At 51.4% G+C, this 24,278-nt stretch overlaps 11 protein-coding genes across 11 annotated transcripts; 5 read left to right on the top strand and 6 right to left on the bottom strand.

Annotated features, from left to right (window-relative positions):
- Positions 1-324: 324 nt before the first annotated feature.
- Positions 325-1,809, top strand: Z519_09727 (uncharacterized protein; the record flags this gene model as incomplete). The annotated part of the gene is made up of 1 exon (XM_016767448.1): positions 325-1,809. One exon carries the CDS (start codon positions 325-327, stop codon positions 1,807-1,809), a length of 1,485 nt encoding a protein of 494 aa, XP_016616240.1.
- A 570-nt stretch (positions 1,810-2,379) lies between these two features.
- Positions 2,380-2,703, top strand: Z519_09728 (uncharacterized protein; the record flags this gene model as incomplete). The annotated part of the gene is made up of 1 exon (XM_016767449.1): positions 2,380-2,703. One exon carries the CDS (start codon positions 2,380-2,382, stop codon positions 2,701-2,703), a length of 324 nt encoding a protein of 107 aa, XP_016616241.1.
- A 934-nt stretch (positions 2,704-3,637) lies between these two features.
- On the bottom strand, positions 3,638-4,807 carry Z519_09729 (uncharacterized protein; the record flags this gene model as incomplete). Its single annotated transcript, XM_016767450.1, has 4 exons — positions 3,638-3,703; positions 3,763-4,429; positions 4,543-4,696; positions 4,756-4,807. The coding sequence occupies 4 exons, from the start codon at positions 4,805-4,807 to the stop codon at positions 3,638-3,640; spliced, it is 939 nt and encodes a 312-aa protein (XP_016616242.1).
- Positions 4,808-5,497: 690 nt separating this feature from the next.
- Positions 5,498-8,019, bottom strand: Z519_09730 (uncharacterized protein; the record flags this gene model as incomplete). Its single annotated transcript, XM_016767451.1, has 3 exons — positions 5,498-6,928; positions 6,993-7,410; positions 7,808-8,019. The coding sequence occupies 3 exons, from the start codon at positions 8,017-8,019 to the stop codon at positions 5,498-5,500; spliced, it is 2,061 nt and encodes a 686-aa protein (XP_016616243.1).
- Positions 8,020-8,672: 653 nt separating this feature from the next.
- Z519_09731 (uncharacterized protein) lies at positions 8,673-10,820 on the bottom strand (the record flags this gene model as incomplete). The annotated part of the gene is made up of 3 exons (XM_016767452.1): positions 8,673-9,172; positions 9,225-10,221; positions 10,281-10,820. 3 exons carry the CDS (start codon positions 10,818-10,820, stop codon positions 8,673-8,675), a joined length of 2,037 nt encoding a protein of 678 aa, XP_016616244.1.
- Positions 10,821-11,731: 911 nt separating this feature from the next.
- On the top strand, positions 11,732-14,097 carry Z519_09732 (uncharacterized protein; the record flags this gene model as incomplete). The annotated part of the gene is made up of 3 exons (XM_016767453.1): positions 11,732-13,567; positions 13,631-13,793; positions 13,853-14,097. 3 exons carry the CDS (start codon positions 11,732-11,734, stop codon positions 14,095-14,097), a joined length of 2,244 nt encoding a protein of 747 aa, XP_016616245.1.
- Positions 14,098-14,723: 626 nt separating this feature from the next.
- Positions 14,724-16,004, top strand: Z519_09733 (uncharacterized protein; the record flags this gene model as incomplete). Its single annotated transcript, XM_016767454.1, has 4 exons — positions 14,724-14,734; positions 14,793-15,105; positions 15,200-15,700; positions 15,783-16,004. The coding sequence occupies 4 exons, from the start codon at positions 14,724-14,726 to the stop codon at positions 16,002-16,004; spliced, it is 1,047 nt and encodes a 348-aa protein (XP_016616246.1).
- A 64-nt stretch (positions 16,005-16,068) lies between these two features.
- Positions 16,069-16,536, bottom strand: Z519_09734 (uncharacterized protein; the record flags this gene model as incomplete). Its single annotated transcript, XM_016767455.1, has 1 exon — positions 16,069-16,536. One exon carries the CDS (start codon positions 16,534-16,536, stop codon positions 16,069-16,071), a length of 468 nt encoding a protein of 155 aa, XP_016616247.1.
- A 1,126-nt stretch (positions 16,537-17,662) lies between these two features.
- On the top strand, positions 17,663-18,541 carry Z519_09735 (uncharacterized protein; the record flags this gene model as incomplete). The annotated part of the gene is made up of 1 exon (XM_016767456.1): positions 17,663-18,541. One exon carries the CDS (start codon positions 17,663-17,665, stop codon positions 18,539-18,541), a length of 879 nt encoding a protein of 292 aa, XP_016616248.1.
- Positions 18,542-19,384: 843 nt separating this feature from the next.
- On the bottom strand, positions 19,385-20,248 carry Z519_09736 (uncharacterized protein; the record flags this gene model as incomplete). The annotated part of the gene is made up of 1 exon (XM_016767457.1): positions 19,385-20,248. The coding sequence occupies one exon, from the start codon at positions 20,246-20,248 to the stop codon at positions 19,385-19,387; it is 864 nt and encodes a 287-aa protein (XP_016616249.1).
- A 1,260-nt stretch (positions 20,249-21,508) lies between these two features.
- Z519_09737 (uncharacterized protein) lies at positions 21,509-23,818 on the bottom strand (the record flags this gene model as incomplete). Its single annotated transcript, XM_016767458.1, has 1 exon — positions 21,509-23,818. One exon carries the CDS (start codon positions 23,816-23,818, stop codon positions 21,509-21,511), a length of 2,310 nt encoding a protein of 769 aa, XP_016616250.1.
- Positions 23,819-24,278: the final 460 nt, after the last annotated feature.

Genomic DNA, 24,278 nt, shown 5'->3' on the forward strand with positions numbered 1-24,278 from the left:
CCAGATGTGAGTACCGCTGTTACTCAGGACAATGCAAGGTCCCAGCCAGAATGGCCCGTTCGTGACGTCCATCTCAAAATGATATACTACTCACCGCATCGCAAAGTGCATCGTCGGTGGAGAGGGCCCACTCGACTCTGCCGCACTACCACCACCATGTGAGTTTGTGGATATCTGTCCCTCTCCCTCTAGGCTCCCAAAAGAAGCTAAAGTAATACGCTCTTTTTTTCATGGCAAAGGCTAAGACTGTGTCTCCCTCCCAGACAGATCCTCCTCCTCCTCACCGTCTCGCTAGCAGTGTGCGGCCTGCTTGAAGTGAACGACATGGGCTCCTCGCTCCTTTCCTCCTCTAGCCAGGGCGTGCTGGATATTCACGACGATAATGGCGGCGGCGGCGGCGGAGGAGGAGGAGGAGGAGGAGGAGGAGGAGGGATTGAGCAGGAGAAGAAGCCCGAACAGCCCTCCTCGCAAAACAGGTACACCTACAAATACACGACATTAGATGGATACTTCCTCCAAGACGATCCTTCGACAGTCGCAGCCGAGTTCGACTTCATGGCCACCAACTTCGGCCTCATTGACCGGGAGTATGATTCAGACGAGACACTCCCCAACAACGGCCGGGACATGACACCGTGGCAGAGGTTCGAGCACCATATCTCCTGGTTGAACCGCGCTGCGCGGGAAGAGGACGAAGATGAGGACAGAAGAGCAAAACGACACGGATCCATTGCGAGGTATTTGCTCCTGTTCCTTGGCCGTCATGGAAACGGCTACCACAATATCGCAGAGCGTTACTATGGCGGTGTAGCGTGGGACTGCCACTATGCAGCGCTAGACGGCGACCCGGATGGGGTAATGACGTGGAGTGACGCCCGCCTGTCCAAGGAGGGACAGAGGCAAGCCAGGGAGGTCAATTCGTTCTGGCAGAGACAGATCGGGGAGCAGAAGATGAGTCTGCCGGAACTGTGGTTGGCCAGTCCACTCGATAGGGCGATGGAGACGGCCGAGATTTCGTTCGCCGGGACGCTCCCCAACGGGGCCAGGCTGGAGGCGACCGTGATGGAGAAGCTGAGAGAAGGCACCGGCATCCACACGTGCGACAGACGGAGCGACGTGTCTAATATTCGGCAACGATTCCCGACATTCGACGTCGATCTGGACCCACACTTGACCGAGACAGATGAGTTCTGGGACCCCGATCGGCGGGAACCAGAAAGCGCATTGACGGAGCGCCTACGAGCGTTTATGGACGGGCTAATGGGCCACGATGAGTTGATTGCTGGGAAAGAGAGAGTCAGCATAACCAGCCATTCGGGCGCGATTGGCGCAATGTTGAGAGTGTTGGGCCATAGGCAATTCAGCTTGGGAACTGGGGCCGTCATCCCTGTGTTTGTAAGGGTCGACAAGACCCCTCTGAATGATGATGACGATGACGATGATGACGAAGATAGGTCGAGGGTCGCCAAGATATCCATCTTGAGCAAGAGCAAGCGGCATGGCGGATCTGGAGAGGGTGGAAACCACAAAGCACCCACATTGGACTTGCCTGACCTCATGGAGGGCGACAACGACCACGACCACGACCACGACCACGACGAAGGTGAAGAAAACAACAACACAAAGCAAACCTCAAACGACGACCCCAACAACCGCTCGAACTGGGAACCCATCCCTTCCTGCCCCGCAGACCTAGATATCCCAACTGTTGGCCACAGCCGCTGGGGCGTCGGGCTCAGAGAGTACCTCGAAGGGGTGGAGAACGGGACGGTCACGATGGATGAGGTGACATTTCGGTTTACGGCGTGATTGGGGCGTGATCTGACAGTACAGACACTGCGATTGTTGGATACATACATGAAGAATCTTTCTTCTCTTTATTTATTCAAAGAACGAAGGAAGTGGGGATTGGCGGGGACTGACATTTGAGGATCTTCAATCATCTATTTTTTGTTTCAGACATATGAATTCATATACATTCCAGCGGCGAGGAACAGGGATGTGTTTATATAGGAACATCTTTGACTATGACGATCGCGCAAAGACTGTTCGCTCACCCACTTGATTGATTGCTGAATCTATCACGGGCCAGCCAGCAAGTGAGAGGGACAGTACGCTGGGCGACGAGGCTGGGAATCCCTTTTTGTGGAAGGGGAGGCAGCGTCGACACGTTTTCGCGTGTCTTTGTTTATCTCTTCCTCTTCTCATCCTCCCTCCGCATACCCTTTGTCGACCTGCAGAGCAACCTCGCCAGTCCCATCTACCGCACCTCTCTGGTACGACAGTTCCTCCCGCACTGAGCCTTGACTACGCACGCAACACCGATCGGTTTTCACTTCCCGGTGCTTCAATCCCGGTGCGGCGCCCGCTGCTCTCATCATGGCCAACCGGGGCATGGGTTTTGAAGGCCTCGCAGCAAAGGCAGGAGCGATGAATTTTGATCCCTTGACGAGCTCCAACGGCAACAACAACCTGATCTTGCTCCAGGTGAACAACTACAGGCTTCCCCAGGAGATCATCCTTCAGATCGTTTCCTGCTTCGTCTCCGAGGCTGGGCTCTGCTTTTCCAACAGCCCCGACTATGACGCCGATGTTTCCACCATTCGTGCCCTGCTGAAGACGACCCTCAGCATCAAGCGTGAGCTTTTGCGACGAATCCTCGCGAAGCCTCTGCACATATACATTACCTCGGGAAAGAATTGATGTTGTGCTCACATGAGCGGTCTCAATAAGAGTGATGAGCTCAACCTTTGGGGCTCGAATTTTCATTCGCTCAGCCGACTTGTCCATCTTCCCCTAGTCAAATGGAAGGATGTCAACGTGTGCCTCGCGCCCAAGGCATTTTGCAGCTGCGCGAGATACAACAAGTATCTCAGGATTTTCAGTAATAAGTTTTGCTCATCTGAGTTCGGACGTGCTGCGGACTATGCTGCTTATCAGTCACGAGCCCTGGGAAACAATCATTTTCACCTTAGAGGCTCAAGCCTTCGACTTCGCGCTGTCAACTTCAATTTTGTCTTTGAAAAATCGCAAAGCACTGACTATTATATTTGGGGCATAGACGTGATATGGAACTTGATGAAATACTGGGGGTGCACAATGGTTGACGAACCTTCACTTACCCGATTGGAATTGCCAGAATATATATCTATTTACGCCGTGAAGTGTACCCGCTGGATCAATTCCGAAAAGAAACCGCCGACGTCCAGCACAGCTTTTGGGAGATATGGCTGGCCGACAAAGTTCAGAAAGATATGGGATAGCCGTTTCACGAGTTCTACTCCTAAGCGGATTCCGTGGCGGCTGAGACCAGACATACACAGGGAAGTGCCACAAGTAGAGATGAATGCGCAAGGATCGAGGCGAACTAAGTGGTGTTGGAAGGACATTTCATCGCCTAAATTGAGCTGGGCTGGGCTGAGCGACCAGGTAACAAGCGCCAACAGACCAAGATGTGGAAGATAGAAGCTGCTCTCGAGAGCATCGAAGTAGCAAGTGTCATCTGATGAGATCAGACGTAATGATTTTCTATCATAACGTAGACAGATAGCCCTTGGTTATTCGTTTAGATGTCCTTCCTTCATTATACGACCCATGCGGCCATCCATCCATTCTCTCTGGCTCCGCGAGCTTCACTTCACAGTATTTCTAAGATCTCGCTGCCGACGTCGGACACGTTGGTCCAGAAGTACTCTGGTGTCGTCTACGTTGGAAAGCGTTAGTTTGAGTAGGTAAGAAAGTAGGTAGGCAAGAAAGTCTCACCTGGATAATAAGCATTCCATCCTCGATCAGGACCTCGTGATATCCGCTCCCCTTGTTCAGCTTGTCGACGAAACGCAACAAGATCTCGCCCTTGGACACGGCCTCTTGGAATCCTTCTTGGAGCATGTCGTCGCCCTGGAACCCCGCGCGCTCGAGCTGGTACTTGAGCCCGTCAAAGTAATCCAGGCTCGCACGCCCAAGCACCTTGTCCCAGTCGCTGCGGACTTTGCCGTCGCCGGCCCGGGCCAGGACCGCGGCGTTGGCCTCGAAGTTCCCGTTCAGGCGTATGTTAGGTATCCCGACCAGGGCAGCGATCGCCTTCTGCATGGCCCCGATCTCAGGGTCGTACGACTCGCGCACGGATTGTCTGGCGTTGATGTTGAACGCCGAGCCACCCCCTGCTGAGGGCGCTGCGGCCGCAGCTTTGATGGCTTCATGGAAGTCGCGGCTCACGTCGCTCACATTCGAGGCGAGGTAGCCCTCGGCGAACAGCAGCCGAAGCATGCCGTCCTTGATCTGCAGACCACCGTACGAGAACTTGGTGTCGTCCTCTTGAGGGGCCAGTTCGACTTGGTGCTTGGTGCACAGTGAGTTGAGCTCCGTCTTACCGTCATCGCCGTAGGTCTCGATGAAGGATTCGAGGTTCGAGCAGAATGGCTCCATGTACCTACCCCACGAAGGCCATGTTTTTCAGCATGATGTGATCGAAAGTTCAACAGAGCGAGGTCATGCAAGGAGGATATATACATATTGTGGGAGTGAGGGAGGGGGATTGCGTACCATGTTATGACAGTTCCGATGCGGGACTTGTAGGATTCGTCGTCTGTGTACACGTACAATAGGTTGGGATTCGTCGTCACCGTCCACGCCTCTCCCAAGGCCTTTGAGATCCGGGCCTCAATCTCGGGCTTCTTGCTCTCCCACTCATCCCTCACTGTATAGCTGATCAGTCCAAACACATAGGTAGAAAATTGATGGGCATTGCCTCCTCACCATTCTTGCGAACCGCCAAGGACAATTTGTCGACGGGTGCTTTGAGAGGCATGTTTTTATTTCTTCTGCTTTTTCTTTTTCGGGACAGGGGAATCCAATTATCTGGGGGAAATGGAAGAACCCATTTTCCTCACCACAGGAAGCGTCACCGCCTCTTTATGCCTTTTGGTTTTTCGCACCCACGCGGGCAGTCTGGGCTTGCATGTATTAAAGGTGAACGAGATGGACGCCAGGGACATGAATACGAGGAGTCCAAGTATGTAGTGCGGCACTGATGCCCCTGTGGCGTAGGCTGGACTCCGGTGCGTGAGTTTCTCGACACCAACCACTCGGAGCCGTGCAGCACTAGCCAAGCATGCCCAGAGAGCGAGGCGAACTTAGGCGACGCTGGCGGGGCACAAGGCAGCACAAGGCTGGTCGTGGGAGAGCTAGGAACAGCGGATACTAGGGCTGAAGAGTTCAATCTCGTGGGGGCCGAAAGTAGCTTCCCCCTCAAACCGCGCCTCTGTCGCAAATGGCGGTCTGCCCTGTCCAGGGACGCAGCATTTGTCAGTGCTATTCAACGGTATAACAGTACGAGAAAGAATACGCCTTCACAGCAAGAGATGCACAGACAAAGGGAATCAGAGAAAAGGTCGACCATTGAATTCTACATGGCGACCCCATTTGAAGAAGGGCCGCAAGGCTGAGATTGTTCGCGAGCCCCTTTTTTCCCCCGCTCCCGTTTTATACGGAGGAATACTCAAGCGGGGAAAGGTGCGTCGTAAGGCAACTCGTTCTTCAAAACTCGGATCCACCAATCGATGAGCGCAAAGTCTCTCTGGTTGTACGTGACCTTCTTTCTGACAATCACGTACAGTTCCTTTGCTCTTCTGGATTCTTCCAGAAGCTGCCCAAGCTGGGCCACGTCGTCAAAGCGGACGGTCTCATTCGTGACCAAGAAGCAGAAGTCCTGCGTTGTCTCGGGCCATCCAGTTGTCGGCTTCTTGATGAGAGCACCGGATGTTAGAAGGTTGGGGATCTCGAGCACCGTTGACGGCGGTCCTTGATCATCACTGCTAACTTGAACGGCGTATGTGCACCGGTTCTTCTTGATGTATGGTGTCAGGAGTGCTGGTACAGCCGCTTCTGGACTCGCAGAGATATGTGACATTATCCCCAGAAGATCTTCTCCTGAAAGCCCATCATCACTCTGCGGACAGAATTTTGTCCACTCAAACTTCATAGACGACCCGTCTTTACTACTGACGGATCTTAAACAGAGCTGACGCCGTGCCAGGGCCAGTCCTGCCGACTTCGTTCCCCCCACAGCTTTTACCCAGTCGATCGCCTGTTTGAACCGCTCACAGTCAGGGCGATCACATCTCTCCGAGGTTGGGTAGATGTCAGGATTGAGCTCTGCAATCTCAGCTAGCGCTCTCAATGCTTCCTGGTCACACAAGATGGCTAGAACGTGCCGGGCAATTCCCCAGTCTTCAGGGTTCAATGCTGATCGAAAATATATCAAAGCTCGGACGTCGAGAGTGGAGTTGTGGAATTGGTATCCTTGCCGGGACGTGGCTTCCATGGAAGCCGTCACCGCCAAATCATCATCCAGCAGGGAGACCAAGAGTTTTCTTGCAGCTTCCTTGGGCGTTAGATATGGGAAGCAGGAGGTCAAGCAGGCATCGAGGAGGAGGACTTCAGTGGGCATCGCCACTTGTACAAAACTCAGCTCCACTTGATTTGAGTGCCGGATGGTAGCTTTTCCAGTCCAGAGACTGAGATCTTGCTCATTCGTGGCCCATCGCCGCCAGTGACGGTAATCTTGTCCATGTGGCGAAGCAATAGAGTCAATCTGAACCAAAGGGCCGAATTCTAGAGGACCGGAGGATTTATCCTTCAGTAATCCGGCCATGTCACCGTTCGGGAGCTCCCTCATCAGGGACGATCTCGAAGGGAGAGATATTGCCCGCGATGCTGTGAGCTCCGTATCACCGGGCTGCGAGGACATATCAGTTCCACTTGGGCTGAGTCTGGAACTGAGAAGATTATCCCTGCCACCGGCCAAGCACGTAAGCACACTCATCCGATAAACTTCACATGCCCAGTCACAGAGATGTTCAATTATCAGCAGCAGTTGAAGGGCACCTTCGGGGAAGAGAACTGTTCCATGCCAAAGGTCAAAGATTTGCTGTTTCGAAATTGTTAGCCTGGCGTGCCTTGCATATTAATGGAAATGTTTGCCCGCAACTAACCACATCAGATCCATCTGGAACAGCAGCGTAGAGGCGCCACTCTTCCCCCATGATCAAGAATGACCAAACTAGGCACTGGTGTGGCATCCTAGTCTCTCGTTGGAGATTCTGCTGCAAGCGAAGACATGTCCGAATGACGAAAGCCGTCTGTCGGAGCATACTTGGGAAACTGGCGGCAGTGTTCTCGGCGGTTTTTGCTTCGATCACAATAAATGGAAAGACGACGTTGGCCTTTTTGAACGGGCAGTACTTGGCCTGCAGAGACCGGAGATGATGCCGCAAAGTACCAGTCGGCCGAAGACCGATCACCCTATCCGGTCTTTGTCCTTTCAACCTCCTCTTCACGGAATCTGTCATGTCCTCGTGGTCAACGTGTTTATCAAGTTCTCTGTAAAACAGCCGAGAATATTGGTCTGTCCTGCAGCTCCATGTCAGAAATTGATTATCCTTCGCACGTTTCAACGATCTATTTGGAACCCACACTTTTGTTTGTGTCTGCTCCAGGCGAGTACATCCACATAAGACCCTTTTTCGCCGTCTTCTTTGAAGCCTCTTGACTTCAGCTGGGTCAGCTGGCTTCGCCTCGAACATTGGTTTCCAAAGACGCTTCCTGCAGATACGACTATTATTTCGGTCAGCTGGTTAAAGACATTCGGTTTTGCTGAGAGCATAAGCAGAAGCGGGACTACCACCATATGACTTCCGAATCGAAACATTCAAAAGCCCTGTATTCAACCTCCTTTCTCCATCCTTGTTCGCTGTCCCTGCTTTCCAAGCAATTCCACGCCTTTTCACTCAGCCTCACCGCTTTATACGTTTTGTCGACTGCAAATTTATCCTCGGGATGGAACATGTCAGTGAATTCTTTGAATCCCATCTTGCCGATGCGACGTATTTCTTCGAAGATCGCGGTATACTCGCCCCATTTTTCTGGTTGGATACGTCCTTCGAACGAGATGCCGTGGTCTTTCATCAGCTCAATATACTCCTCTGTGCTGAGCTTGGGATTCTCCTCGGGTTGATTCATGACGGTCTGAAATTTGACTGGAGAACTGGTTATGGAAACGTGATGGATGCGCGTTAGGCGCGCGGTTCGGAAGCTGATACCCACGATCTGTGGGCTCCAAGGTTCCAGGAGGGAACGGTGGAAGTCCTGACTGATATCCAAATGCACGTACGAGTAGGTTGCAAAATAAGCGGACCTTCTACTCGTATGCAGGTTCCTCAGAAGCCAACCGAAGGGGGTGGATATGCTAGAGCGCCGGCCGGGAGGGCCGAAACAACTAGTGCAAGGCAGTTGCAAGGCAAACAATGCGACCCATTCACCAGCCCGGAGTCACCAGGCTCCCCGGTTGACGGTCGATGGGTCCATCCCAATGGGTCCAAACAAGGTCCACTCGGGCTGAGCAATAGACTATGACTGAAGGCACCCGCCCGCTGGTTGAGCGGCAAACGTTTTATTATCCCCGTCACTTGCATTTCGAAAAGGGAAACCCATCCATCGATCTGAGAATATTGCGAACAGTGAGGGAATGCGGTGGAATCGGTGGGGCCAACATAATACAATGCTATCAGTGTGGAAGTGAAACATGGACATAGCGAATGCAAGGACGAGGACATGTGAACAAGCGTAATGGTAGGATGATCAAAAGTTTCTCGTCACTACCGATCAAACCCACTCTACCTCGTGCAAACTACCGCTTTCCTCAGCACGTTGGCTGCGACATTCCTAGGCGTTTTGTTCCCCGTCAAAAACCGGTTGAAATTAAATCCTTCCTCAGAAGCATACCGAAGCAGACCTGGAAAGATTGTGATGCCTATCACTGCATCGGGCTCGGTTTCTGCGCCACCTCTCTTCTCCATACTGACTCTGTCACAAGATGTCCCAGGTAAATGAAGGACGCACTTATACAGATCAGTGGTCAAGATGAGCCTTGATTTTGCGTACAGCGCCTGTTTGAAGATCTCAGTCATCTGCTGTTCATATTCACCCCATCTGTCTGCGACCTCGACATATTGGTCGTCCAGGTGTCTGTGAGCATCCAGCAGAGGCCTGATGGCGTCTAGTGTCCGTTGGGAGAGGTGCCGCGCTCGCCTCGGAATCGTCAAGTCGCCTACAGAAGGGTCGTCGATGCACTTTTCGAGGGCAGCGTATAGAAAGCTGTCTGCCAGTTTCCTGTCTACAGATTGGATCAGCCGAGGCTTTGGTCCCTTCAAAAGGAATTTACTGACCTTGTGTAGCCAGGAGGTCTTGGAGCTTCGAGAAGAAAAGATCATTCTCCTGGAACAGCGCCCCCACCTCGGCTTCAAACACCCATATGCAGATGGCTGCAGAAACTAGGCTTAGGACAACCGCCTGTAATGTGGCCGTGCAGAGCTGGTCGGTGAGAGTCAAGCCTCCGGTAGAGGTATCGAGGGTAGTAGCGTCAGGGCCCAGCGCCCTTTTAAAGAGCGCCGCAAGGGCCAAACCGCTTACGCCATCCAGCTTCTCAATAGCAAACAAGACATCTTGTCCTTGTAAGATCTTGAAGAGCTTTGACCGGGCCGATTCGACGTGATCGATGACTTTTTCTACATTCTGTGCTCGGAAATTCTCGCTAAAGGGTTTCTGGAACTGGAAAGTGACCTGGTAGCTATCCAGTTTTTCCCGGAGGAGGTCGTTCTCGCGGCGGAGTGTCAAGTTGGTTTTGCTCGTCTCACCTGTGGTAGATTTGACAAGTTCAACTTGCATATGCTTGTTGCGACGTTTGAGGGAATCCCGCCGTTTCCGGGTTTTGCGATACAGCTTCTTCCAATACCGTGTATCATCGGTGGCTTGAATTCTCAACTCGTCCAACTCCAACATCAATTGAGCTTTTTCACTTCTTGCAGTGTCCAGTGCCAAGCTCAGCTGAGTGTTCTGATTTCTGAAGTCGTCCAATTCCGCCATCGTCTCCAAGAAATGTCGTCGTTCAGCATCCGTAAGGTGTGTTCCGGATGGAGATGGTTGGTTAGATACAACCAGTCCATTTTCCATCTCAGCGACATTCTCGGGGAGCTGCTGAGAGTATTCTCGAAGACTAATTGTTGGTGACGGTTTCCCAGCGACTGGATTAATGGGCGTTTGAAACGAAACTTCAACACCTGAAGTGCCCTCCTGGCAGCGCCGAAATTCGGGTGCGACGCTAGGCCATCTCGTTGCTGGAGGAAATGGAGACGCCGACCTTTTAAGGGGCGTACTGCGAGCGTACTAAAAGAGGTAGATACGTGAGAAGGACTGTCTTTGAGGCAGAATGGCTGGTAGCCTACCATTGATGCCGTCCTCTTCCTTTTTCTCTTTTGTTTGAGAGGTCCATCATATTGCCGACGTCCTTGAGCTCGACCGCTCGCCAAATCTCCAACTAGACAGTCTGATGGTCTTTTAGGTGTGCTTCGAGAAGTCGGAGGCAATGCCGAAGCACTCCTTAGGCGGCGTAGAGCTCTGTACTTGCTTTGCAACTCGATTGCTTTCTTCCTCACCCATTCTGCCTTGTCATGTTCAAGACGAGGCAGCCCTTTGAGTCCGAGACGGTAGATTTCTTTCCAACGGGTCGGGTTTTTCCCAATGGGGCACCACTTTGACCAGAAAAGCGGGAGCTTACTCTCGATTTCGCCCACGGAAACTGCGGTGCTGAGCTCGTCTCGGTAGTAGGAAATAACATCTGATTTGAAGGACTCTTCTGGAAGACCGTCCAAGACACTGCGCTCCAGGTGGGCTAGTATCTTGAGACCGCGTTCAGAATAGAGAAGAGCGTCAACTTGAGTTCCATTGATGTCGGATCGCTGCTTGCGACTTCGCTTTGAATCCATAGCTTGGTATGCTCTGGGAACGGCTTCACGCAAGAGAATGAGATGAACAGTGTCCTGTACCAGTGGGTGCGAACCTGGCCAAGGTTTGCCCAGACAACAAGGCAACTGTCACAGTGGATCTTCACAAAGCCTGGCTCGAAATGCGCCCCTATCGATGCAGGGCAATTTTTGTTGATTGGGTCACGAGGAGGCTAGGAATAGGGAGTAGGAACCAACTCCATACATCCTTGTTCTTCAGCCTAGTGAAGCTGCATCCGCCTGTACTTAACGTTCACAGGAATACTCCGTACTTCGTACGACTAAATGTGTGATGAACCTTGATAACGACTGGCATAGATACCAACCCCGATACCTCTTTTTGATCACAAACAGAAGTACCGAGTACCTACTGGGCACTCGCTGGTACCTCGGTACTATACTTTGATATATCCAGCCCCCGATACGCTAAAAACGCAGAAGTTTGTCTGACCCACATCGTTTATTGGGGCAGATAAGCCTGTGAGGGCGGCTAGGGAAACCTGGTCCGGCCCCAATTGTCTCAAAACCTGCAGGTAGAGGGAACAGGGGAGAGCTCAAGATTCCTGCACAAAGCACGGGGAATAGGCCCTCTCTTCCCCGAAAGTCATTCTAACTGTCAACCACACGGACGTGCTGCATTTCAGGCGGCTGATACTCTCATCGGAACGGTCACACATACGCATCCCATTATTCGACAAGTCCTCGCGCTAGCTGAGGTTCTCCGACCCATGACACCACTACTAGGCAACAAGGCGTTCGCAGGCTCCATGCCAGGAGGCTTAGGAGCAGAGCCGCAGATCAGGCACACTCGGCCAACAGTTTATGGTGAATATATTCGGTTCGTCCTGCCTTCTAAGAGGCCGGGACGCTGTGAGGTCCAGGAGGTCATCGCCATGGCCGAGAATGCTGAAGAATTTCGAAGGCTCCCTTCGGACGAGCTTTCAGAGGATGCTGAAATGCTTGATATTTCCGAATCCTGCGGAGAAGACCTCCCCCAGGATGAGACTCGTGGACGGAGAACTCTCCGACCTGGTCAAACATTCCTGATGGCAGAGAATCACTGTGAACCTATTCAAAGCATAGAGCAAGATTCAGAGGAGCTGAGGCTACCAAAATTCATCATTGCTATCGACTTTGGGACTACATTTTCTTCCGTCGCGTTCAGCCGCCTCGAACCCGACACTCCAACTCACCTAGTTGGAATCGAATCCATCGAGTGTATCGACAACTTCCCTGACACGGTACTACTTGGCCCATCTGCCGATCTCCTCGCATACCACCAGACCGTTCCAACGGAGCTCATGTGCTATACACAGAAAGACAGGGCGATGTTTGAAGATCAAACCGAATCACGGCTCTCAGATAATGCATCATGTTGCTCGATGGATGAAGACTGGGCCTCTTCTTCAACTAACGACTCTGATCTAGAGGAGGAGCAGTTGACAGTTCCTCAGGCTGGAGAGCACAAAACCAGGATCTTAAGCTGGGGGTGGGGCGTTTACTCTCGACTGATGAAGCCACATCTCATACATTCAGAGGTCGCACACTTGAAAAACTTTAAGCTACTACTGGACGACAGCCCGGCGACAAGAGACCTGCGCAGAAAAAGTGCCCGGGTCATGAGCATGTTGAAGCCTGCCAAGGTAGTAGACATTATCGCCGAGTACCTTGAACAGTTGCTCAAGCATACAAAAGAAAGACTAACTGCCGTTCATAGCATTTGCAGGGGTAGCCCTGTGGAGTTTGTATTAAGCGTGCCTAGCTCCTGGACGGATACAGCTTGTCGCGTCATGCAAGATGCTTTGACAAAGGCTGCTAAAATGGCCGGGCTTGCGCGTCTCGAGCAAGACGTCATCCGAGACTTATTCATTGTTGCTGAATCAGAGGCTGCGGCAGCTTACGCGCTCGAAAATCGCGACTACTTGTCTAAGATGACAACTGGCGAGTCGTTCTTACTCTTGGACTGTGGTGGCGGCACAGTGGATGCCGTCATCTACACGTTGACCCAGACTAATCCAATTCGGTTGAAAGAAGTGATCAAACCTGATGGGGTCTGTTGTGGGTCCAGTTTCTTGAATGAGAATTTCAAGATTCTGCTGCAGCAACGGCTTGAACATGCCACATTCACTGGGCAAGACATGCCCCTGGAGAGTGTCATCTCCAAATTGGTCCAGGACTTCGAAACTGAGAAGAGGAAGATTAATATACTTGACAAGAAAGCCAACTTTGACTCGCTCTATATTTACGGCCTCCAAGCAGATCCGGAACAGAGGCTTCGCAAGAACACATTGGATGTGACCTGGAAGGAGATGTATGAAGTTTTCAAAGACTGTATCCGGGGCGTCTCAGATTTAATGGTGAAGCAACTCAACGCAGCTAAAGAAAAGGGGGTCAATGTCCAAACCGTCATTGTAATTGGAGGCTTTGGAGAGTCACCGTCACTGATTAATCATCTCAAAAAAGTTCTGCGGAAGGAGCGAAATTTTCTAGGCCAGCCGATTGATCTTGAGCGATCACGTCACGTCCAGTCAGCTGTTGCGCGCGGTGCTGTGCTGCGGGCCTTGAGAAAAGAAGACGGCCCCGAGAGAATTACCAGGTCAAGCTACGGAATTCTTCGATCAGAGCGCTACAACGAGGATGATCCCAAGCACAGGAAGTTCAGGGTTACCCGCTCACCGGCTGATGGAGAATTGTATATCATGGACACTATTGAATGGGTTGTCAACAAGGTCTGTTAGACATATTTCGTGGTCAAATTGCTTCTGTCATACTTTTTAACATTAGAATTCTAGGACACTCCTGTGCCGACCAGGTATAAGACCTCGTTTACGTCGAGGCACATCTTCAAAGTTTCAGAGCCGCAGCTCTTATGCGAAGAAGTTCTCTATGTCTCTTCGAGCCGGCATCCATCTGGATACAAAGTCGGACACAAGATGAACAAAGGTAAGAAATACTGTCGGTTTCACCCATGTCGGTTGAAATCCCAACCCTAATCTAACCACTACAACTAAGAGCTCAAGAGACCGGGAGCATCCTGGCCGACCTCACTTTCTTGAAGACGGAGCATCTCATCCAGCCGAAAACCGAGATGAACGACCAGGGCAAATCCTATTCTTATTACGAGATTGTATACGATGTCTGGATCATTATTGAGGGGCGGACTCTGAAATTTGAGGCCCGGTCCCCGATCAACAAGGACAGAGTAACTGATTCGAAACAATTCTGCATCGCCGCAGGTTTCGTTCCGGGTACGGCATAGAAGGTCGTCTCTGGGCGCGTGATAGTATTTTGATAATAGAGGCAAGGGAGTCGTGTATAAGTATTGAACCAATCTGGGGTCAGAAATAGTTCGATTTTTTGATTGAAGAAAGAGAATATCTATCTTGTGTGACAGAAGTGGCTTCAGGTAGCCTACTACTTGTACAGGGTACTTGTAGGTGACAGGCAAGTGGCAGGTTGCCGCTTTGCCAAGAGATCACTTACCTAGCCAAATTGGGTTAGTCCAAGAATATGCAGTGGATATCCGATGGCAATGGAGGGGCGAGGCTCAGAAATGAGATTGATCGTGGGCGATGAGAAGGATGAGAAGTTGAGCAGACGCCTAATCAGCCTGAGCACTTTAACCTGAGTAGCAGACGCCGAGACTTACGAGGCTGAGCCATAGTTGAGGTACGTCACGTACCACGTACTGTACCCAAGTAGGCTCGACAGGCACCATAGTTGCCAAGCCTTGGCTACGAGCCCCTTTTTCCAAAACCGAGAGTTTCCGCTGTGCATTTCTGGGGGTTTTCCAAGCTTCCCCCCCTCCCCCAAATAAAATATGGGTGAGCCGTAGGTACACGACTGAGCTTGTAGTCACACTTCTCTCTGACCTCTGCACGCTTCATGTCTCAACTGTAAGTTATCTACGGATATCCACCTTGGTCATAAAAGGATTCTAACAAGCGTGTGTAGACCCTTGCAAATCCGAAAAGACATTCGCGACCTCTTCGAAAAGGATGACGGCGCTGTGCAGAAATCCTTTGTGGAATTGAAAGAGATCGTCGGGTACCCTGTGTCGTGCACTGCAGAATGGCACATGCTCTGGGCTGAGCTGGAGTCCCTGTGTCCCGACAAAGCGACCTTCGTCCCCACCATCGCCAAACTAGTGGAGGCGTGGTGCCACAGTCTCGGCAAGAGACTAGAAGATGATAGCCGATTTGAAGCCTGGACAGAGCTATTTCTTGAAAGACTCAAACTCGTCAATTTCGTGAAGCTGTCTATTCAGGTAAACGCCCCCTTCAGAACAGAAAATGGAGTAGCGGGAAAGAGAGAGGAAGGAGAGGGCGAGACGTCCGCTGACATGTAGTGCATGGTTATAGGTTGCAGCCTATGGACCCAGAGTCCGAACCGCATGGTCTGGGACAAAATCGACATTCATCATCTTGCTACCCAAAACCGCGAAGTTCCAAACCACACATGCCGCATCGGCTTTCGCGGAGGACTTCGAATCAATATTTGACCCTCCAACGTCGTCTTCCCACGACCAAGAGGCGGTCAAGGGACACCACCAGATCCACGATGATGAAGACTGGGCAGAATTGGAGTCTGTCCCTGAAACAAAAAGTGCTAGTATCAGCATCAGCACGACAAACCGTGTGGCAGTCCCATATACGCCAGAGCCGAATACAGATGTCTTGCCCTCGCTTGAGACGCTGCCGAGGCCCGAGATTCTCTTTCAAACCACGACTCCGTATCTGATGGTGGTATCCTCGAACGGGTTGAACAAGGTCACGGTAAACGCCACGCATGAGCCCAGTCTGCGGCTTTTGGCCGAGTATCTTAAACGGTGGATCAGGACTGATCCCCAAGACGTCCGAAAGGTGCGTGTGCGTGATTTTGATCTCAAATACATACTATTTATTGTATATACTATCTAGTCTTTTCAACTAACGGGCCTCTCAGATCCCGTACCTGCGCATTAAGCTGAACGAGTCGAGCTTTGGTTTCGGGCTGTTTTCAGACTCGTTGACCATCGAACCTTTTGATCATTATCAACGGCATGTGGTGGTAAATGTCGCTTTGATTCTTACGTTTATCCAAGGTGTCTTGGGGTATCAACGTGTTATTGAAATGTCTGGTGCTGGTAATTGGGAGTTTAGACGGGATACACCATTCGCGGCGTGACGACGTCTTTCGCTCGAGTTCTCGTGGGTGGCACGTTCTCCTCGAACGTTATTTTGATGTTGGTTCAGGGCGTCCGCGTCTGTTGAAGTATGCACTCTGCTTCATAGGTGCATCCTGCACCACTGATTGCTGCATCCTTTCTGACAGTGATGATGAAACGAAGGTTGACTGTGTTCTTGCTGAACGAAGACTGTAAAATAGACCAAGTCAAATCCGTCTGAAATCCTTGCCAGAGACCTTTCCAGGAACGAGCGACCAGCGTCGAGCACTCTTCCAGAGGATCCCCGGTCATGACATAGTCGTGGTCGACATTCAAGATTCTGACAATTGCAGTCACGATTTTCTCTGGCAAGTCGATCTGATGGTGCGGGTTATGGCGCAAGGTCTCCGGAGTGGTGACCCATCTCCACCTCTCCAGTGGCCACTCAAGCACCAAAACCTCCCATAAAGGTATCCTCCGTGACATATTTGCCTCGTCGACACCCTTGCTTCCGTCCCATTTGAACCTGAAGCGGGGGGGAAGTTCCGGCATTATGTCTGGATGTCTTTCCATTGCTGCTGCGAGGACCCAGGACTGGCGTGTTATGCAATGCATGTCTCTCCTGAACTTCCGCACTCCTCTTTCACCACTCAAAAATTCCGCGTTCCACTCGCCCTGGTTACTGTGGCCGCATGGCGGCTTCAAAAAGTATGGAACAAAAGTCACAATTATCTCTCGAAATCTGCGTAATGGGAGAGCGGCTGCCTTGCCTAAGGATGTCTTGTCGAAAGGCCTCGTCCCATCTTGACAGCGACATTCATTTCCGCTCGTAATGTAAACTTGTAATGGTAGGTTGAATATGCGATGAAGGATCTCGTCTCTCACCGCGCGACTGACCCTCAGAAGCGACCTAATTGTGGCAAAGTCGGAGTAGTACTCGGGGTGGTTTGAGACGCAGAGGCCGCCACGTGGAATGAAGCACGAGATGATTTCGACCAAGATTTCATTTGGAAGGTGTTATATATCCAGCCTGCAGGAGCCCATATTCCTCCCAAGTTCACTCATACGATTATCTTGCAGGGACGACTGAGCTTTGCTCTCCATGTCGATGGCAGTTTGAAGACCTTGTTGGAACTTTTTGGGCTGCTAGTGCGTCTTGACCAAGTGGTGCTTTATGTCTGCGATTATTACAAGAAGTGAACAAAATAAAGAAACAGGAAGAACCAATTAGTGGAGGAGCAAAGTAATATGTATTGTCGCGTGGAAATGGGTCTCGCAGCATTCCCAACATCCTCCATTCGAACCAAACTCTCACCAGCTTCAGCCCTTTGGAAACCTGGGTTGGATCCGCTGTCACGCCTCTCCTGTATGGCCATTCCAAAGGTAAGCCCAGTCTTACTGTAGGTTTGCTAACCGACTGCGTGAGTGTTGTGGGTTTGGTGCTTCCCAGGGGTGCCTTGCGGCCTTGGAGGACGTCGAGAACCTCAAGCCGCCTTCGTCCTCCATTCAGCCTTTTTATGTTGGAGATATATATTCGGACAACATTCAGGAGCTCAACATAAAGAGTACCTTCCCATCGGTCCAATTATTTTAGAGATTGTCCCAACGCGCAGATACTCAGAATACTCAGGTCCTCCAACTCACCACGCCTCAGACAGTCCCACACACAAACTCGACCATGGATTCAGTCACCGCTCCTCCAACTACGCAACATTCTCAGGACTCTTTGATCAATATCGATCATGTCAAATATGCTGAAAACAATGAAGGCGGTCCTTCTTCCATGCCACACATTCCTGATGAGATCCTTTTGGAAGTCCTCAAATACCACATTCCAAAGAATGGTGTCACGATATTTCCCAGCTCCTACGGCGATGTTTGCCCTGCTACACTCACCTCCCTTCTGCGAACTTCTCACAAGGTCAGGAATGAGATCCTACACTATACCAAGCACTTCCCCCTGCGCATATACATCGCAAGCGGGAAACATTGCCAGTGTAATACCTTGAAGAACCCTCACAATATCCTCGCAACTTATCTGGGAAAAGCAGCACAGCTTCCTCTTACAATATGGAACGAAGTTATTGTGACATTCCAACCCGAGCTGCACGAATCAGTGAATGATGCATGCGAGAAACTGCAGAGAACTCTGACAAGGACAGGAATTGACTACTCGACCTTCAACACCCGTACTAAATGGCGGAAGTCAATCAGTTGTGTTCGCCGCCAGACAGCTGCCCTCACGCAAACAATGGAAGATCTCGCAAATCTGCGAGAGGATGATCAGGTCCGCTTAAGATTCGTGTTCGACGGACTGCGAGGGCTTGATGCTCAAGACCAACGACGTCGAACGTCAGTTTGGGAATTCAGCCACGTTGAGAATATTTTGGACTCGTGGCGATGGCAGGCACAGCTCCAGGGAACCATGCTGTCGGTGAATTCCCGAAGCTGTTCGAACCTGGCCACAAGGAGTTCGAGACCTGGTGGAGGTTGTCGGACTACCCCGACGAGGCAATATCCTGGAAATCCTGGCACTGCGGTACAGGCTAGTATTTAAGTCTCTACCGTCACAGATAGAACGTCTCTTCCTTCTCAATTGATCAACTTTAAGGTCCCCAGATAGGTTTAACAGACGTGTCTGTCTCCGACCCTTGGGAAGTATATTCAGAACCCAACTACCCCCGAACGAGACGATCATGACTCAAATCTTGGTGCTTACTGGTACACTTGGCCGCTACATGATGTCCCTCGTGTTGCGGAAGACTGGAGATAGAGAGAGATTTTGATCCCTGCTACGGCGCCGAATTGGTCAATCCAAGGAGCTTGGAATTGCTCTGTTTTCGCTAGCTATTGTGTCGCTCGAAAATAGAATGCCATGATCTGGCCTCAAGGACCCCGTTCAGTTCCACACACACAAGCCTCGGACAATGAAGACTGAGTGGGAGTGGGTAGGAAGATCAAGATATAGATGGATATGAGAGGGCCGGGTGAGGGATATTGAGTGCCGAAAGCGTCCAGCATACGAGAAAGGCTGTGAGCTTTCGATTGAAGATAGAGGTCTACCTCTTTGGCACAAAAAATTTTGGACAATTCGGGCGGTACAAGGCATTGCCGCACCTTGGATCGGATTTGGAAACCGCTTGACGCGATAGGGGTTGATACAATTCAACGAACAGGCGACGGCGCAGGTCCCGGATAGATGAGGAGAAACAGGATTCCCCGCAGACGGACAGACAAACTAGTATTGGATTAGCGGGTAGTGACCCAAGATATTTGAGGTGGATGATATCTCCGACTAGCTACAAGGCATTTACTCAATCTAGCATAACGAGCCCCTTCGAGCAGGGGCAAAGAGACAGATGATGACCATTCTACCCTTTCTACTTCCCTTTTTGCCTTTTTACTCGTCCAAGAAATCATTCACCAGCTGCGAAAAGTGCACATTGTACTCGCCCAAAAACCCATGTCCCGAATCCGGGTACAGGTGCAGGCTGGCGTCGCAGTTGGTGAGGCGCTTCCACATCACGATGCTGTTCTCCGTGGGGACGAGGAGGTCGTTGGAGCCGTTAGCCACGAGGGTCGGGACAATGATGCGGTCGAGCATGTCGAAGGAGCCCTCATCGCGGAAGTCGCCCGAGAACCAGCGCTGCACAGCCGCGATCTGGCGTTGTGTTCCTTGCTCATGCAGGAGGGGTGCGCGGTCCTTGCGCGCCGAGCTCATGCGCTCGATCCACTCCGCCGCCTTAGTCTGTTTTTTTGCGGACGGTGAGAAGAAGGTGTGCATCAGCCCCGTGTTGGCGTCCTCGAGCGTCGTCGCGCCCGCCACTTCCGCGAAGTACTTAGGGTCCCCGCCCACGACACCCTCGCCCGCCGAGGGCCCCGCGCCCGCCACGATTAGCCGGCGCACCAGCTTCGGAGCTTGCAAGACCATACGCTGCGCGGCGAAGCCGCCCATCGAGAAACCCAGGACGTCCAGCTTGGGGATGTGCAGCGCCGCGGCCACGTCGATGATGGTCTGCGCCCACGCGACGAAACTGGTCCCGACTTCGCCTTCACTGCGGCCCACTCCCGTGTTGTCAACCAGCAAGATCGGACGCTTGGCCGCCAGCCGGTTGAGGAAGATCGGGTCCCACCAGTCCATGTTACCGCGGAAATGCACGTGGAGGAACAATGGGGTCCCGCTGGTTTGGCCGAATAGGCGGTAGGCATGCTTGATGCCGTTGATGGTGACGAATTTGTCCTGGGCGGTCTCGTAGGTGGCCATGGGTGTGAGAGATTGTTTGCTTGTGGTGGTTTCTCGTCTTCTTCTTCTCAGATCCTCAAGTCGTCTGTACTACTATCTGAAATAGCTGATTGATGTTGACCTGAGAACCCATCCTGCTAGATGAAGGGAAACCGTCCCTTTTATCCTGGGAGTCTGCCTTCCTTCGGTCTCTCTAAAGGTCCAACCTGACGAACCAACCATGCCAGCAAAGCCCTCATATTCGGACTGCTTTACAATCAATTAAACCCGAACATGCGACGTGATTATGAGAGAGAAAGGGAGCAGTCTTTGTGGATGGAGATCCTTACTCCTGACGTCCAGCCAGCCAATCGTCGTGCCGTCCGTTAGTCATCCATCAAAAAGCCGCGTGGTCTGATTGGCCTTCTAAGAAATTTCCTAATTTGGAGTATGATTCTTTTGCGCTAGCGCTCTATTCGGACACTCCACTCTCCGAAAACGACACTCTAAACTGGGTCCTGCGTTCAACTTTGACTCCTGTTTGCCCGGTACCGAGTCCTGCCAGTGTTCCCTTACAGGACAGAGAGATGGAGAGGGGAAATTCCACTTATCCCCATGCCGCCACGTGCTATCCAACCAGGCAACGAACCGATGGGACATCCCATGGAGCGAATCAATCAGCCGCTGCCAACGTTGTTCACAGGAAACCTCTACAGGATGCCGGTGTCCTGCATCTTCCTCAACTCACATCATCCGGCATTGGAGTTGCATCGTTGTATACTTGTATATATGTGTGTGTGTGTTGTCCAGATTTGCCAGGTGCCTAAACCATGCCGAGTCCAGCTCAGATCAACAACATAAAAGAGAACAGCAACTTTTCTCATTGTCTCCCTTCTTCAGATCTTAGCAAATTGACGAAAGGTGCCATACTGCATCTTCTCCGTAACTAGCCTTGACACCTGTTCTCGTCCTTTTGGATACGCAGGCGAATTCATTGCGCCCGCAATGGAACGAAGAACGAAGAACGGCCTTGCGTTGGCGGTGTCCCAGGGATCAAGTGAAAAGTTAATTCAAATTGCTACATATACTTCAACTATGTATTGTTGACTCGGACGCCAAACTACACGCCAGACACCACGAATTATCCGACCGCCTCCCCCCCCCCCCCCCCCCCCCCCCCCCCCCCCCCCCCGCCCACAAGGTTTGTTGCCGGATGATATCCGGGGTCGTGACAATCTTCCCAGCCCAAATGCTCGCGTCTTTTCAAAGCAAGATGTTGAGTCGAGACAACTGAGCCTATATCTACAAAATAAGGTACCATTTCCCCTGCTGTGAAGCCACGTAGTCAAGAGCGCAGGACTCGCAACATTTGTCCCCGCGCAGCATTATCTTCCGTCCCGTGTCACCGGCGTCGGCGCACGCATGCCAGATTGCAAGCCATCTTACGTAAGCGTCGCCTTTTGTCAATAAAATAATGATTCTCTCCGGCAGGATTTCGTCGTGGGTGTGCCTTTCGGAGAACCCCAGAACTGCCGCTGCGTCTGGACCGAGTTTGATATTTGCCTGTTTCCGTTCGTTCCGGTGCCTGTGGCTGCATTTTGGAGTCAGATGCGTGTTCCACAAATTTTCATGCATCTCGCTGTGGCGCATACGTTCTTTGAAAGATTTGGAACCTCCACAATTCTGCCACTCAGGGACTGACTGAAATGCAATAGCAAGGGTTATTTGGAATTCGTACGCAAGAGACTTATGGTAATCTTTCCGAGAAGTGTAGTTCGCAAATGTGCGCGGAGTGTACGTCAGGCCTCTCTCAACGGGGCAAACGCAGGATTTCTCGCCTCCGACAAAACCACTCCCATCTCTTATCCGCAATTTCCGCTCCCCTGTTCTTGAATTTGTGGGCGTACCCTTGCGAATGTGTACGAGCTCAGGCCGAACGACAGCTGGATCACGGTCACCATATGTGTCCAGATGCACACACCACCCAAAATCGCTCTGAAGGGATAGGCGGCCAGCATATCGATTGCGACTCTCATCTTGGAGCTCGCTAGACTCGAGTACACTAGCGACACCACCGAACACCTCAAAGCGTTCAACTAGCCCTAGCCGATCCGTTCCCTCGCGGATTTCGCGTAGGACAGTCGAGAAGGCGGAGATGTCATCGCTGAAGGCTATTGGCATATCACCACATTTATCGAGCTCAAAGACGTGAGCGAAAATCAGGACATATTTCGTGAGGAGTTCAATCAGTGCCATCATCCGGTCTGCCGGAGAGTAGAGACGGCCGTGCCACGCGAATCTTGCAAAGAAGGAATTGAACGTTGAAGGTAGCGTGGATTCAGACGGGGGTTGCTCTGACAAAAGTTGCGCATATTTCTCACAAAGTTTTGAATCGATTGTGATACCATCAAAGATCAATTTAACAGAATCGATGATCCTCCATATCTCCAATTGGATTTTTTGTCCAGTATCCTCGGTCGTCTCCTGTCCCTGCTCGCATGGAGGCCACGTCAGTTCTCGGGCCATTCTCTGCGAAGCGACGATTGCGAATCCTGCTATGAAGCTTGCCGCCTCCACGTAGATATCGTCATCATCTCGAGTGATGGTATTAAGATTCAAGCCGCGTCGGAGGATTTCCGTGCCATATCCCGACAAAGGGTGCCTTTCCCTTGAGTAGATGCCATCCGAGTCGTGATCTTCCGGTTTACACGTTAATATAATTTTCATGTCTGCGTCGTGAAGGCAGATTTCCGGACCCTCGTCATCCGTACCCAAATTCCAGCACGGGGTTTCCCTATCAGAAGGATCAATTTGGCGCCAATAGATGACAACGTGTGGCTCATCTGCGTTCCCAAAGACAACATCTGGACAAGAAAGATTAGTGATCACAACATTGAGGCCCAAGATGTAGTGAGCCCAGATTGTGAGAGGGATAAATCCTGTCTGGAACGAGATTGTGACTATCCTGTCCACTGGCAGGCTTTTGACGATATAGAAGAAGTCCATGGCTCCCAGAAGAACCGCAGGCGTCAGCCGAGTGTAATCCGCACTCCAATTGTAGTCTTGCATTGAAATTCGAAGCCGTCGCTCGATTTGTGCACAGTATGGAGCCCAGTGAAATTCGCCACATTGCGTACTACAGGCTGCCAATGTGTTTTCAATGCTTTCGTACCCAGGGGGGCTGCTGGCCCCTGATACGTTGGCCTCGCATCGCTTGGCCATCCCACTGGCGATCATTCTGGCAAGATCTTCTCTCCTGGTAAAATAACTTAGTGCAGAGAGAGTGACTATAGTTGCAAAGTATGGTGGATTCTGAAATGCTCGAGTCACAGTTGGGCCAGGGCCAGTGCGGAGCTCGATTTCTGAGCCCTCATGTAGTGGGGTGATCTTAGTGATGTGGACTTTGGCTTTGAATGCTTTCTCCAGTTCAAGTGAAACTTGACCCCTGCCGAAAATGCTTGCCAGATCAGCCTCAACAACAATATCAGAACCAGAATTGCGAAGGTCGCGTGCCGTGTTGAGTAGCGTTGTGATTGTGGAAGCAGCAAGATCCTTTATAGGGAGGACATTTGAAAGTTCAAGTGCAAGTTGGAACCCGGCGTATGCAGGCATCTTTTGGCAGTCAGAGCGATGTTCGAAATCCTCGAGATCCTCCTAAGTATTGATGCTGTATAAATTTGGCCGGTGGAGGTTGGATAATTGAAGGCGAGCCAGTACAACTTTGGGAAGTTTCGTCTAGGAGATCCCCAGGCTCTTCCTCGGAAGTGCCAGTGAATGGTCCAGGTGGTTTGAGATGAGGCTTTGATGTCGGCTAGCGGGAGTACCCTACTGGGCTTCTTCTGTGTCTTCTTCTGGAGAACGAGAAGCTTCCGATCGCTAGGATATTGGGGGGAAGTGAAAAGCATATGCCACAAACTCGCGGGATCGGCCGGCGCGGACCCAAGTGGCAGAATAGACTCTAGCTTTTGACGGTCATTGAGTATAGCGATTGGAAGAGCACTGCGATGCCATAAAGGTTCTTGCCGTCAAACTTAAAGAAATGGGAGAGAAGAGGAGAAAAGCAAACTAAGAC

Source organism: Cladophialophora bantiana, assembly GCF_000835475.1.
Source record: "Cladophialophora bantiana CBS 173.52 unplaced genomic scaffold supercont1.16, whole genome shotgun sequence".
Classification (NCBI taxonomy): domain Eukaryota; kingdom Fungi; phylum Ascomycota; class Eurotiomycetes; order Chaetothyriales; family Herpotrichiellaceae; genus Cladophialophora; species Cladophialophora bantiana.